This window comes from Prinia subflava, chromosome 3 (assembly GCF_021018805.1).
Source record: "Prinia subflava isolate CZ2003 ecotype Zambia chromosome 3, Cam_Psub_1.2, whole genome shotgun sequence".
In the NCBI taxonomy this organism is placed as follows: domain Eukaryota; kingdom Metazoa; phylum Chordata; class Aves; order Passeriformes; family Cisticolidae; genus Prinia; species Prinia subflava.
In genome coordinates this window covers 28,088,230-28,101,979 of record NC_086249.1, presented here as the reverse complement: position 1 = coordinate 28,101,979, position 13,750 = coordinate 28,088,230, and the positions used below count along the sequence as shown (strand labels likewise).

Here is a 13,750-nt window from a genome sequence, read left to right as displayed (position 1 = left end):
CTAAACTTTGTACTGTAGCATTCCTCCCCACAAAAAGTCTCAGCTGACACCAATGTGGTCCTACAGAGCTGAGAGAGGCTGGAAAAACCATAAGTTGTAGTTTTTGAGATTAGGCTTCAGAGTTTAAGAAGCAATGTGATGCTACCTCTTGTTATTTCTGCAGAATTCTTTGTTCATATGGCCCCCACTCTTTTATTTAAGCCTGAAGACAATTTAGCTGTTGACCAAAAAAAGGTGTCTTGTTACTAATACCAAACTTACTTCTTCAGCTGAGATTGTCAGAGGTTCCAAACCAGAAGGTTTCATGACTGCTGATAAAGGATCAGAATTTCTTCTTGTATTGTATTTTTGAAACCTACAAATGGCTTGGAAAATCAGGCTCCCTACCTGTAGGAATGCCCCTTGTTTGCTTCTGGAAAAAGGAGCCCTTTCTTAACTCTTGGATACATTCTTTGGTAGATAATAAACATGCATTGTATTTCTCTTGGCTTGTTAGGGAATAAATAAGACACTAATTAAAACCTTGAAATACTTTTGCAAACCTCCTCCCACAGCAATATCCAGATTCATACAAATTTGTATGAGTCAGACAAACGTTTGATGAGATTCAAATCAACACACAGCACTTTGTTTTTCTGTAACTTGAAGCAATTACAAACTACGGTTGGATTTTTTTTCCAATTAAAAAATATGAAACATAGTCTCATTATTTTAATAAAGCAAAGTGTTTGAGTCAAAACTATGAACTATAAATTAATGAGTGCCTTCTAAACTCTGGACACATGTGGAACTGAAAGAGGTCTATTGCAGAAGTTGAAAATCTATATTTAATGAATACACCCACTACATCTATTAAATTGGCAAGATAATAAGTGTGCAGCCCTCTCTTTTACTTCAGAACAACACATTCAACATAGTCATTAGCTGAGAATTTTACCCGACATGGCAAATACACTTCAGCTGCACTTTTCAATTACTTTTGGACTCTGTATGGCTGTGTAAGTATCACACTTGCCAATCTGGTCTGAGTGCTCATCTTGTATTGTTTGTACATTTATGGTGCCTACTCTTGTGTCTTGAGCAATTATGGCTGCAAAAGTTACAGTGGTGGGTATTTGGTGACTTTTATTAACTTTTGCATAATTCCTTTCTTATGTCCTGCATTGTCGTGGATAATGCATAAACATGTGACATTTCCAGTCTTCAAATGTCATATTAGGTAATGGAAGAAACTGTTTGGCATTGAGTATGTCCATCCAAACAGTGCGATAAAAAAACTTGTTCTATGTATTTTTGAATGCCAGGGTGTTTCTAAGGTTTCCACTTCTGTCTCTGCCCAGTCTTTTTTTGGCCAAACAGTGCCTCTCATATCTCTGTAGAATCCCAAAATGTTAACAAACTATAGTAATCTGAAGCAGGAGCAAGTTAATTGATTTATTTTTGGCAGATCTGTGCATGATATGTTCCTTTCAAATAGGATGGGCTAGAGAATCCTATCTGTCCCTCTGTAGGTTTATACCTTTTAGTCTTAGTTCCTTTATCTGAGAACTCTATAGTTGCAAGTTTCATTAAGATGTGTAGCAAACAGTTGCCAGGTAGCAAGGGACAACTGTTGTGTTCCTTAAGTGAATTTTGAGTTTTCCCCAAGTTATTCTCAATGGAGAACATCAACAGGAACATCATTTGAGTATGCTGCCTTTCATAATCACAGTGTGTCAGAATTTGATGTAGCTGGTGCCATTCAGCCCACTGCAAAGACACTCTGCAAATAGAAAGCACAACTTCATAGTTATACGTTATAAAGGTAATACACACCTTCTGGTTTTCATCCTACATGTTATGTGGAGATCTCCTTCCTGTTTGTTCCATAAACACTGTCTGGATAACATATGGTCAGTGAAGTTGCTCTAAAACCAAACATACTTTTATTTTGTCTTCAGAGTGAAGAAGGGAGTTGTGGAAGAGCCAAAACATATTACATGGTATTTTTTGTGAGCTGGTGGCTTTTACACCTCTTTTCCGCTTTCCCTTTCTTTATGATTGCTTCTTTGTCTTGATGAGATGTGGTGGAAGGGTGCAAACAGGCTGATGCTCTGGGTGTTTACACTAATGTCTGATAGTTAGGAGGCAGTATATTCATGGAAGGGAAAAAAAATATTTCCACCACATGCAGGGGTCACATAGAGGCTTTTGAAAGCTGTTTTCTAATCCAGGACTGAAAATGTGACATGACAACTGGTGTATCTGAGCTAATTCTAGGGGACCTTGCCAGCCAAAGTGGTTAAAACCAGAAGTATTTCTGGCCCAACATGACAGATTCTTTTTCTGTAACTCTTGGAGTTTCAGGAGGTGAGACTGGCCAAGCCTAAAAGACTTAGTGGGCCTTGTGTTCAGACTCCTCTTGGCAGGGCTGAGTTCTTATTTAGTTAACTAGGCATCTATTACAGCAACATTTTACAATCTGAATGCAATTGTACAAACCAAAATTTTTCAAGTTTGTAGGTAGAAGTCACTTAAATGACTGTGTGACTGCCAAGCCATCCACAGGCTTTGTTCATTTTGGATAATTTTATGTGATCTTCAGATTAGTTATACAAGTTACTAATAATATATTTTTGCCCACTGTCTTCTGGGCAGCATGCAACAGCTCCTTCTGCTCTTCCTCAGCTTTTATTCTTTCATCCTAAAAATCTATTGACAACGAAAAAGGTAAAACATTTCCCTGCAGTTTCATATCTTTCATTTCTCTACGATTTGCAGGCCAAATCTGTTTACTCTGTAACTACAAGAACACTTCAACTTGATGCTCTGCCAGCTCATGCAGAAATTCAGAATTGAAACTGGAAGAGCTGTTTCAATCCAGAGCTGATTCCAGCTCTGGAAGAGCTGGAACAATACTGAATGATGGAGCTTTGTGAAAGGCCTGAACCACTTGACGATGTGTTTGTTGCAGTTTTGTTTCTCAGGAAGACATTGAATCTGAAGTCACTGTTTCTCCTGTTGTGCTTTAGGTGCTGTAGCTGTTCTGATCCCTCGCCTAGACCTGGTGATTTCTTTTGTCGGAGCCGTCAGCAGCAGCACTCTGGGACTGATTCTGCCACCTCTGGTTGAAATCCTCACTTTCTACAAGGAAAACCTAAGTTTATGGACAATATTTAAAGATGTTTTTATAGCTGTTGTTGGATTTGTGGGATTTTTAACAGGAACGTATGTGACGGTTGAAGAAATCATTTATCCTGCATCCACAGTTCTTGCTAACACAACAGGGAGCTTTCCTGCAGATTTAAATGCTACAGACTTAGTGGTTGGGTTAAAGTAATTAACCAGGCACTGTGAACTATTTCATTCCTTAACTAGAAATTCTTGACTCAGGACCTGCTTTCAACTACTGGTACTGTGTAAGGAGGTACAGTTTGTAGGAGATGTAGGATATACATGTGAAAATACATTATTTTTTTAGAAAGTAATTATATATCTCTTCTGGACTTTGAATGAAAAGTTACAAAATTTTGTTTAGTTTATGAAAGCAATATTACTTTCATGCAAAAACATTCAGCATCACACCTGATAAGCAGTTTATTTTTGTACATTTTGGTAACTGTTACCCTGACCCATTTTTTACACAATTTCTTTATCCTTGTTTTCAACTATACAGAAGTATGAAATACTGTATTTTTTATTACCTGTGGCTAGAAGTCTGTAGACTACATATCTATATTTCTATTGGAATATATAATAATTATTTTTGCATTCTTATGTTCTGCCTTAAGTAGTACGTAACATGCTCTTTACGTATTTTTGCTTCTTTTGTCTGTTTTGGAAGAGAAAAATAATAAGTTCATAAGTTGGTATCTGGGTAGAAATTAATTTTATTCAGCAAGCCTGCATGCTGAGTCCCCATGTACGATCTTGATTTTTAGGATTCATATTTGACTTTTTGTCTCACACTTCATAGATGACTTTCACTCCAAACGTTGAAGCACTATTTTTGGTCTTGTTTTTCTAAAAACCCTATAGTTTGTGCAATAACATAACTATTTATCATACTGATTCCTGTTATGAAGAAACAAAATTTTCTAAGGAAAATTTTTAATCATAACATTCCCCAAAAAAATATGTTATGCCAAAACCTCTCCACTGTAGTCATACAAATTAAGATAGAAATATATGTAATATTTTGCCTGCCTTCAGTATATTCCTCAGAAGTCTACCATTTGGAAATCTACCATTTGGCATTACAGTGCTAGAGTAATATACTGCTAAATATATCTATATTTATATTTTCTCTTAAGAATATTTCCACTGTCATCTACCATCTGGTAGACTGTAATGAGCACTTTTATCTCCATGTTGATGAGGGCATTTCTGATAGGGATTTCTTATAGCATGTAGTTTAAACTGCATGTATTTGTTCAAGCAATAGTTCTGAGTAATGCTCTAATTTTGATTTTAGCATGAGCAAAGTTAAATACTTGGCAGGCACTTGGAAGGGATGAGTCTCTGCCTGTGTGATACCACAGAATCAACCTTTCTTTTGGAAGTGCCACAGTGGAGCAAACACAGGTAGTTAGCAGAAAAGGAAAAGGTAACTTCGGCTTTTCATCTTGAAGGTTTCTTAGTTTTTAATCTGTTTTAAAAGACATTAAATGTCAGTGTTTCCATCTGTTTCATAGTGAATCTGTTGTTTACCTAACCCACACACTACACACCAACAGAATATATTTCTGTGCAGCATATTTTACTTGACATGAAATACTTCTGAAAGAAACATCTTTAGTGGGACTGAGAGGATTTAAATGCAAGTTATGTTTCCTCTTGGTTTTTCATCTTTCTACTTGTGTATTGGGAGAGTAAAGGACTTTGAAGTCCATTCATATCTGTTCTGCTTCAGTTGTGTCCTGGTGAGCACCTCTGAGTAGGTGCTTCTACCAGGGTGCAGAAGGACTTGTCCAGTTCAGAGTTTGGTGGTGATTTTGTCAGGTGCAGGTGAATACTGCCACGGTTCTACTGATGAATATTTGCTGAGCTGGAGCTGAGCTGGATACCTACAGCCTACAAAGGTGGCCCTGGTACCCAGTGAATGTAACATATCCTTGTGAAAGTCAGAGAACTTGTTCAGAAGCCTGATAGGTTTGAGGGTTCTAATCTTAGCCATCAGACCTTGGAAAGGCTGGCCCCAGTACAAAGCCATGCACATCTTCCTGCTCTGTCTTACTGCAGTGCAACCTGTCAAGGCACAGGTGTCCAGAGCAGTGAGTGGCCACCAACTGGCCAGGTATGAAGCAGTGTTTTTATGCAGTTGGCCAGTGTCGCCAAGTCTAACAATGTTGTATCTTTTGAATCTTTAAAATGTTTATTGATATATTTTGCACAATGTCAATTTTCTCCTACAGTGTAGGATTTTTATAATTTTAACACTCATACAGCACATTTGCATGGCCTGCTCTTTCAGACAGAAAGAGTCAGGAATCTGAGTGTCCTGCTTTGGATAAGATTAAAATGTCATGTGGTAAAAAACTAAGTCTGACTAATAAGAGTGTCCTGTGAAGCGTTGCCAAAGATTTAAAAGAGAGGACATTCGGACAGAAACCTCTTCTGAATAAGAGTGTCCATTCAGCTTTTAAAGTGCTGTAATATTAGTTGCAAGTTAAGAGGCAGGGAGTGAAACTGAGGGATTTCATAGGTGTGGTTTACATTAAGGTATATATTTAAGATGGAAATGTACTTTAGCACAAGCTAAATTAAACTGCAAAACGTATGTGATTAGCTTATGTTCCTGACAAGGAGCAGAAAGCTATTGTATTTATATACTGTACATGAACTTATATTTTACAATATGATATTGTTAACAGTTTTAATGTAATTTAATCATTAGGTGCACTACAGGTAATAATTTTACTGAATAATTTTCTTGTCTGTAACTGTTCATCCTCAAGTATTGGGCAAATAAGAGGATGGGTTTGCCTGATGTTCTGTAAAACTTTAATCTTCTGTTTCAATAAAACTACAAATTACCCTGCAAACTCAGTGTTATCCTGCCTGTCCCCACTACTGCGACACTAGAAGAAATAGCTGTCCTAATGGAGAATTTACCTTCAAAGTTGTCCAAGCAATTGTGACTGACATGAGACTCACAGGCAAGCTCCAGAGCTGATTTTTCATTGGTAATAAATCTCACTTTAAAGTCACACAGACACTCTTGAAAAATCCCACCTCCACTCAAAGGATTTTCATGAGGGCACAGTTAAAGTTAGGCTTCTGCATTTTTTTCGAAGTGCTGTAGTAAATAATTTATAAATGTAAAAAGAGATGCAGGTGTTCTCACTGAAATTCCAGTCCCTATATATAAAACCACAAAGAAAATTCCAGACATTTTAAAATGGGACAAGCCTCTACATATTTGCTCTGGACTTGGCCTTATCTGTAAGGATGGATTGCTTTCTCAAGATGTTGACAGAGAAGGGAAAGTGTTAACTTGGAAAACTCTTGACTAGAAATGAGGAATGAGGTTAGTTGATGGACAGCCTAAGAGCTTCCACTCAGTTCATCTCAGGGTGAGTGAAAGGTGAGAGGGATGTAATTGAAAAGTGATTATTTTATTAATACTATATTAAAATGTTTCCAGATGAAGGACTAGAGAAGCTGTATACATCACTCACTACCATTCTATAATTACTGGAATGTATTATGAGCCTTGTCAGACCTCCCGTTCTTCTGCTTTAATTTATTTGGTTCTGTATGGATTTATCAGTATTTCTGCTGCTTACAGAGTTCTCAAGTGTCAAAGTATTCTCTGGTAGAAAACAAGCAATATAACTACAACATCTATTGAAGTTAATTTTTCATGCTGTCCATGGGAGAAACCACTGCAACATCTTGGTGGGCTTTCAGGAAGGGAGGAGAACCTTCTCCATGGTTTTGTGTGTTATCTACAGATGTTTTGGTTATCCTGGACCATCCTAATGTGACACAAGAAGTCTGAATCTTGCCCACAGTTAGGTGAGTTACCCTCCAGACTCCCACATGGTTCTGATTGTAGGTCTGATTCTAATTAGAATCATGGTTCTGATGCTAATGTAGGTCTGTGAGCTGACTACAGCCCTGGACATATGTACTGAGACTGGTCTAAATATTAGTTTGCACTTAGCTTGGAACTCGGTGGTTTCATCTCCAAATTCTAGAATTCTTGGATGAGTACCATCTGGTAGCAGTAATTTGTTTACTCTTGGTGTAATTTGTTTTTCCTAAAATGCTTTTATTAACAATTAAGAATTGATCTCAATTTACAGTTCTGTAGATTCACTCCAAGGAGACGGTAGCTGGGGTGTAGAAGGCAGCATCTAAGTAGACATTCAGTTTGAGTTCAGCAAAAGTTTCTCTGATGCAAAAGGAGGTGCCTCTCAAATTACAGAAAAAGGATCTGCAGGGTTATATGGCAAAGCACTCATCTCCACAGACACAAAGGAGCACAGAGGCACAACTGTGAGGGGATGAACCCCACTTCAAGTAAATTCACCTTGTTTTCTGTTCTTACAAGGTGAGGGTTGATTTCAAAGGAACAGGTTTCACAGGTTGCACCAAATGATTAGGCGCCTGTCTTGTAGCACAGCAAGGCAAGTGAACAGGGGCCACTGGTGTGGCTAAAGACCAATCTCAGCACAAAGGGGAGGGGGGAACCAAAATATCCTCACCACAGAAATGGAGCCCCAACCCGGCTTCTTCTAGGATTTTCACCGCACAGCAATCAGTCCATGGTCCAGGTGAGAAAATCACCAAAGAGGATTGACTGGGGAACATCTCGTAGGACCACTGCATAAACTGAGAGCATTACTGCTTAAAGGGGGAAGGGAGCACCCTGTAGGGTGTATGGGAAGTGTATTTTGGGTATTTATGGGACTTGTAATGGAAATTTGGAGTAGCAACCAAAAGTGGGAGAAGAGATGAATCAAAGTATATTGGGAAAAATGGAATTTTTTGATTCTGTGAATGTAGAGATAAAAGGGTTCAGTCAATCCCATATGAGCTGGGAATGGTCAATACTGGTGTCAGTCTGTCCATGCCTGTGCCTGACCAGTGCAGTCTGTCTTGTCTTCTCACTGAAGCAGGACTGAATCCAGCTGTGCCTGGGCTCCTTTCTCTGAGAAGGAGTTTAGAAAGCAAGGGGGCTTTTCTGCACCTTGTGACTCAATGGGAGTGCATCTATAGTAAACTTTGTCTGAAGCTTCTGCTCCCACCCACAACAATGTCCCAATACCTCCCCTGGAGTGGAGTTTCCACACCTGAGCCAGTTGTGTTTGGGAGAACACTGGCATGATAAAAAGCATTATCCGACCTCGGAGGATCCTCTCCTTATCGGCCTCTTCCCTTACCTGGCTCAAACCCTGGCTTGGGGTGCGCATACACACAGTCATGTGCTTATCAGGAGTATGTGCTCAGCCTCACTGGATATGAAGCTATGGCAACCTCACTTCCTTCCTGCTACCAGCTTTGGCAGCTCCTAGCAGACCCGCCTCGTATTTCCTGAGAAAAGTAGTTTTTCTGGGGCTCAGCATCATTGCCTCATACTGCTGAGCTTTGGCCTTTCTGTCATTTTGCAGGTAAAAGGTGCATGTGCTTCCCCAGCGCTCCTTTTCTTTATGTAATAGTTTCTTTAGTGGTTTTTAAAAAACTCAATTGCTTCTTAAAATTTGTGGATGTGGCATTTTGTGAGATGTTTTTCATTACGTCTCTGGATAATTTATGCCGTACAATATTTGTCTCTTGACCTGATGGATTTATTTGACTTTGAATGAGTGAACTCAAACTACTGAAGCCAGTGAAGTCCTTTCAGTTTCTTACAAATGTACTCAGAAACAAAGTTTTATTTTGGGAACATTTCTATTTGTATCTTAGATACTTAGAGAGAATTGATTGTTCTATATTTTAGTTTTCAGCAACTTTCCAAAATTCAAATAATCTTTTAATGTATCCAGCCCTCTAAATGTTGGCATATACATGCTGTTGGGAATTTTAGAGTTTATTGATTTTTTTTGGACCATCTTCACATCTAATATATTCTCTTTGCAGAACAGAACTTTTTTTTTGTTGGTTTCAATTGCCAACCCTGAGAGACCGAAGTCCTGGGAAACTAAGTCCAGTGCTCTTTTTTCATACTTCCCCAGGGTTAAAAAAGTCATTGAGAGGATTTGTTAGTCTTTCAGCATCATTTGTGCTACACCATCTCCTCCAAAGCCTATGACATTGTTGCTTTTAATGGATTCATATTGAATAATAAATTATTGGAGCAATTCTGGCCCACAGGATAGAGAATCCATTTGTTCCTGCTGCTGGGTAGGCTCCAGAGGGTGTCAGCCTAATGCTCAGCAAACTTACTGTTACTAAATATGACCCACCTATATACAGGAATAAGTCTGTCAATGGGAACTTAGCCTCTTTCACCTTGTCAGCCTTAAAAGCCACCCTTCAAAGACTACACAGCTTTTGCAACACAGGTACTACTTTACTTTAACCTCCAAAATTTTGCTGAGATTATTCGCCTGGATAGTTGGATCAGATTCATCCCCTTGCTTTCCCCTCACTTGACAACTCTTTGTTGTCTCAAGTTTCTGTTAGAACCCGTGGTGTGTATGCTGCCTCTGCAGGGTGATTGCATCTGAATGCTCTCTCCTGATCACTCCGTGGAAAATTTTGTGTCTTCTCAACCTAATGTTTCACTGTCACTGGGAGATTCCTTACTCTTCTATTTTTAGTGAATTCTGTGCCATCTAAAGTTCTATATTTCTGTTTTAATTGCTGAACTCATGTCAGTTTGGTTGAAAGGATCTTTTTATAGATCAAAATAAATGCATTTCATACACATGTTTATTAAAATTACCCATTCTCTTCCTACCTCAGCTATTTTCTTGAAAATCACTGCTGTGCCTTGTATCCAATGATCTTTCCTGCCTCAGAATGCAAGGCTAGCTCTGTCCCTGGCTCTCAATTTTAGTACTCATCATCATGCTGTAAGCTGTTGTTTATGCCTGCCTTGTTCGTTCAAAACACCTGAATATTGTAAATGCATCTGAATTATATTTCTTGTGAATCTCAAATTTCTGCTTGTTTTATCGAACCCAGGTGTCACAGCTCATTTTAAAGGTGAGAATATGGGGAAGTTCAAGGATTCTGTTGACAGTGATTCTAATAAGCAAATGTGCCTGTGTCCAGTGGAGTTATCCAAGGAACAAAATGAGGTATATTCAATTTAATTCAACTCCATGAGAGAAGTGTCTCAGGTGTGCCCTTGATAAAATCTCCTTAAAATAGCCATGATCCTGTGACTGCAGCAGAGCCCCTCAGGTAAGCTCCAAAGGTTGCTCACGAGGGCACTCGGGCTGTGTCTCAAATATCTAGAGGTGTCCTCTGGTCTGCAGTCACTCAGTTCAAAGACCTGGCCAGGGTGGGCCATGGCTCTCTTCTGGAAAACACACCATTTGGGCTGGGGTGGTGGGATGAGAGCAGCTCTGGCGTGGACCATGTCTGAGCAGAAATGCAGCTGAAGAAGCTGAGATGAAGATCCAGGCTGGAAGCTGGAACACCCTTCTGGATATAGTCCAAGTGCAGGGGGACAACTCAGGGAGGTCGTAACTAACAAGACCTGATCTGGTGTTGGGAAAATCACCAGCAACAAGCAGTGGCCTCAGCTCTTTCCTGAGGCCTTTATAGGCTGGCTTGGGACTCACCATCTGTCCTGCCTATTTTCTACAGCCTCAAACTACCCACTGAAGGTGTGCTTTGTTCACAAAAATCTGCACCAGTCAAGCTCTTGTTCTTCCAGATATTTCCTTCCTTCTCTATTCAGCAGTTTGTTTCTGTCAGATTCAACCAGCTCAGCTGATTATCTTTCCTCTTTGCAATTGCATTTCTGCCATGTTACATTTTATTTCAGTAACATGCCTTGCCTGGCACTGTCATATGCAGTGCCAGTTATCAGAGTTTCTATGCGTTTGTCCCATTTGTAAATGCTTTTTCTAGAGGCAAGTTTGTAAGAAGCTTGTCAAACATTTAATTACAGAACTTTTTTCCTTTGTTAAATCATAAGTACTACATTTCTTAATTAAAATGGAGCAGAATGACCCTTCTCAATGTCCTAAATTATAATGCTTTTTATATAGAACAGGGCTATGGATCTTGTGACTGCCAGAGGCCAGGCTGGCATCACAGTTCTCCTACAACAGTCATGTTGTTCAATTTGATGACAAATGATCCCTTACAGACCCTGCAATGCCAGCAAAATTTGCTGCAACATTATTTTCCCAGTGTAGTTGGTTTCTTTTGGGGCTTAGGGGAAGAAATGTGCAATTTGTCCTGCGGTGAGGTCAACTACCCTGTGGCTGCAAACAAGTCCCTGGCTTGCCTGGAGACTTTACTTCAAACTGCATAACTTCTGGCTTTGCAGTTGTTTCTGACTGCCATATTTCAGCCCTTACTCTCACACCTCTGTATTTATGAGAGAAATTGGGGGGTTTGCATTTTTTTATTGGGACTGTATGGTTTATATGGTTTATCTCTCCCTTTCCGTGTTATTTTAGAGTTAGCTGAAGTGATATGGCAAGAGTAGTAGTTATGTTCAATACATAAAAGAATAAAAGAGAAAAATGTGTAAAGCCATCACAGTACTCTGAAACCAAACAGAAAGTAAAGTTCTTACTAGCACGGAAGAAAAGATGCTGGGCTCGACAAGCAAACATAGGAAATAAATCCATTCCCCTGAAGAACGTACCTGCCATAAAGTCTGCAATGTTCTCACTTATAGACAGCTGTAGCTCACTGAATTGCCTCGGAAGCATCTCTGTAAAATAATCTCCAGTGCGCTATGCTCTGAGGAAATGGTTCAGATTTGTATCAGCATCAGCAAGGGTTTAGCTCACCATTGCAGTTAAGCAGGTGGGAATAACTGATACCTGTTTTCCTGTTTTCTTTCTTCTTTCCCTTCTTTGCTGGTGAAGGATGACACTTCAAGAGCAATAATGCAATTGTATTCTTATCAAACGATCAAAACTGGAGGGGCAGTTACCCAAAACTGTCTGCAGTATAAGTTCTTTTTTTGCAATATATCATGTCAAGCATGCAAGTGGGATGCCCAGGTCTGATAGCTACTTTGGAGGACCTTGGCTCCTATCAGCACATCCATACTTAGGAAGGGAGCATCCATCAGGGAGTCATGGCAGATGTTCAGTGCTCTGCACACAGAGATGTGGATAGGGGTGGCTCACCTCAGGTGATGTTTGCTGAAAGTTACAGGTATTTATTAGCTGCTGTCTTACCCATGCAACACATCCTCCTCTGTAGAATAGTATACAAGAAGATATGAAGGTATTGTCACCTCATGTTCGATTATCTCCATCAAAGTTTGGCACAAAACAGGATTTTCTGTTTGATTGATCCATGTCATGAGCAAATGTCATTTCTCTGTGTTATGAAACACCTTGCTAGCAATTATTTTTATCTTTCTCTTTAGTTATTTGGGGGTTTTTTGTTTTGATTTGTATTGTTGGTTTGGTTTGCTTTTTTTTTTTTAACAGAAAATTACATCATCATAGAAACTTTTATTAAGGCTTTCCTAATTTTTTCCTGAACTCTGTTACTGCTATGGGGTCACCCTACCTGTGTACATCTCAACCTCCATGTCTCTTTGTCTATATCATCTACAAGCATAGCTTCACTCTTCATTTGCTTAATTCATGAATAATCCCTACTCCCTGCAGCCATGTGAGGAGCTCTGGGATTAACTGATTCCAAATTTCTAGGAATGCTTCAACGTGTGCAGCAAAATCAGTGCCATGCAACAAGAAGGGCTCCATGCACAGCTCTCAGCTGTATTGGACAAACACCTACAGCTCTTGTCCTCTCATTTCCTCTTTCTTTCTTGCCAAAATAACAGGGCAGGCACACATACATGCATTAGGAAACCAATCTTTCTGCCCGATCATCTTGAGGAGCCATCACCTCATGTTTGCTTGTCTCAAATATCCCATCCAATGGCTCTGTTGCTTTTTATAACCCAGCTATGAGTCTCAGAACTTTCATTTTTGTTTTATTGCACTGAATAGAGATAATAGAAGAAGGTATCTTCTTGTTTCTGGCTATTGGTAGATTAATAAGTATGTACCAGCTTTATATGATAGATGCTTCAAAACATTTTAATTCAAAGAATTTCTCCTTTCGCACATTGCAGGACACTCCGGACCCTGAGCTACTGGCCAAATGCTGAAACACTTAAAAATGTAGACTTTGTAATGTCTCATATCTTGGTCTTTCTGTTCTGGAGAGACATGGAGAGAAGACTCTGGAACTGAAAGGTGAGAACTAATGATAGAAAAGACTAAATTTCACAGTCAGACAGTTGTAGTGTCTATTCAACACTCAGAGGAACAAATTATGACTTCTACCTGACTTTTTCTCTATTTTCTTTCTCCTTTCTCATAAATATTTATAGTCTTCTTGGCTGTTAATTTTGAGAAAGGTAAATTTATTACCTTGGGGTGAGTTTAATTTTCATTTATTTTGCAGTTATCTATGAGTAATATCTGTGTAAATGCACTCACCGGGTTCTCAAAAACTGCCTTTCCATGAGGTGGCTCCTGGCAAGCAACAAACACCTTTACATTTTTCCCTACATCATCAACAAGATCTGCACAGCTCTGCCCCTGAGAGAGAGGATCCAGAGCCTGTCTGGGCAGCCTGTGCCAGCAGTGTCTCACCACCCTCA

At 39.4% G+C, this 13,750-nt stretch overlaps 1 protein-coding gene across 2 annotated transcripts in view; it reads left to right on the top strand.

Annotated features, from left to right (window-relative positions):
• Positions 1-6,016, top strand: part of SLC36A4 (solute carrier family 36 member 4) — an 87,873-nt gene extending 81,857 nt beyond the window's left edge. For both annotated transcript variants that reach the window (XM_063394469.1, XM_063394470.1), the window contains one exon: positions 3,012-6,016. In XM_063394469.1, the coding sequence (XP_063250539.1) occupies positions 3,012-3,319 (308 nt within the window). In that variant the 3' untranslated portion in view covers positions 3,320-6,016. The remainder of the gene's footprint in view (positions 1-3,011) is intronic.
• Positions 6,017-13,750: the final 7,734 nt, after the last annotated feature.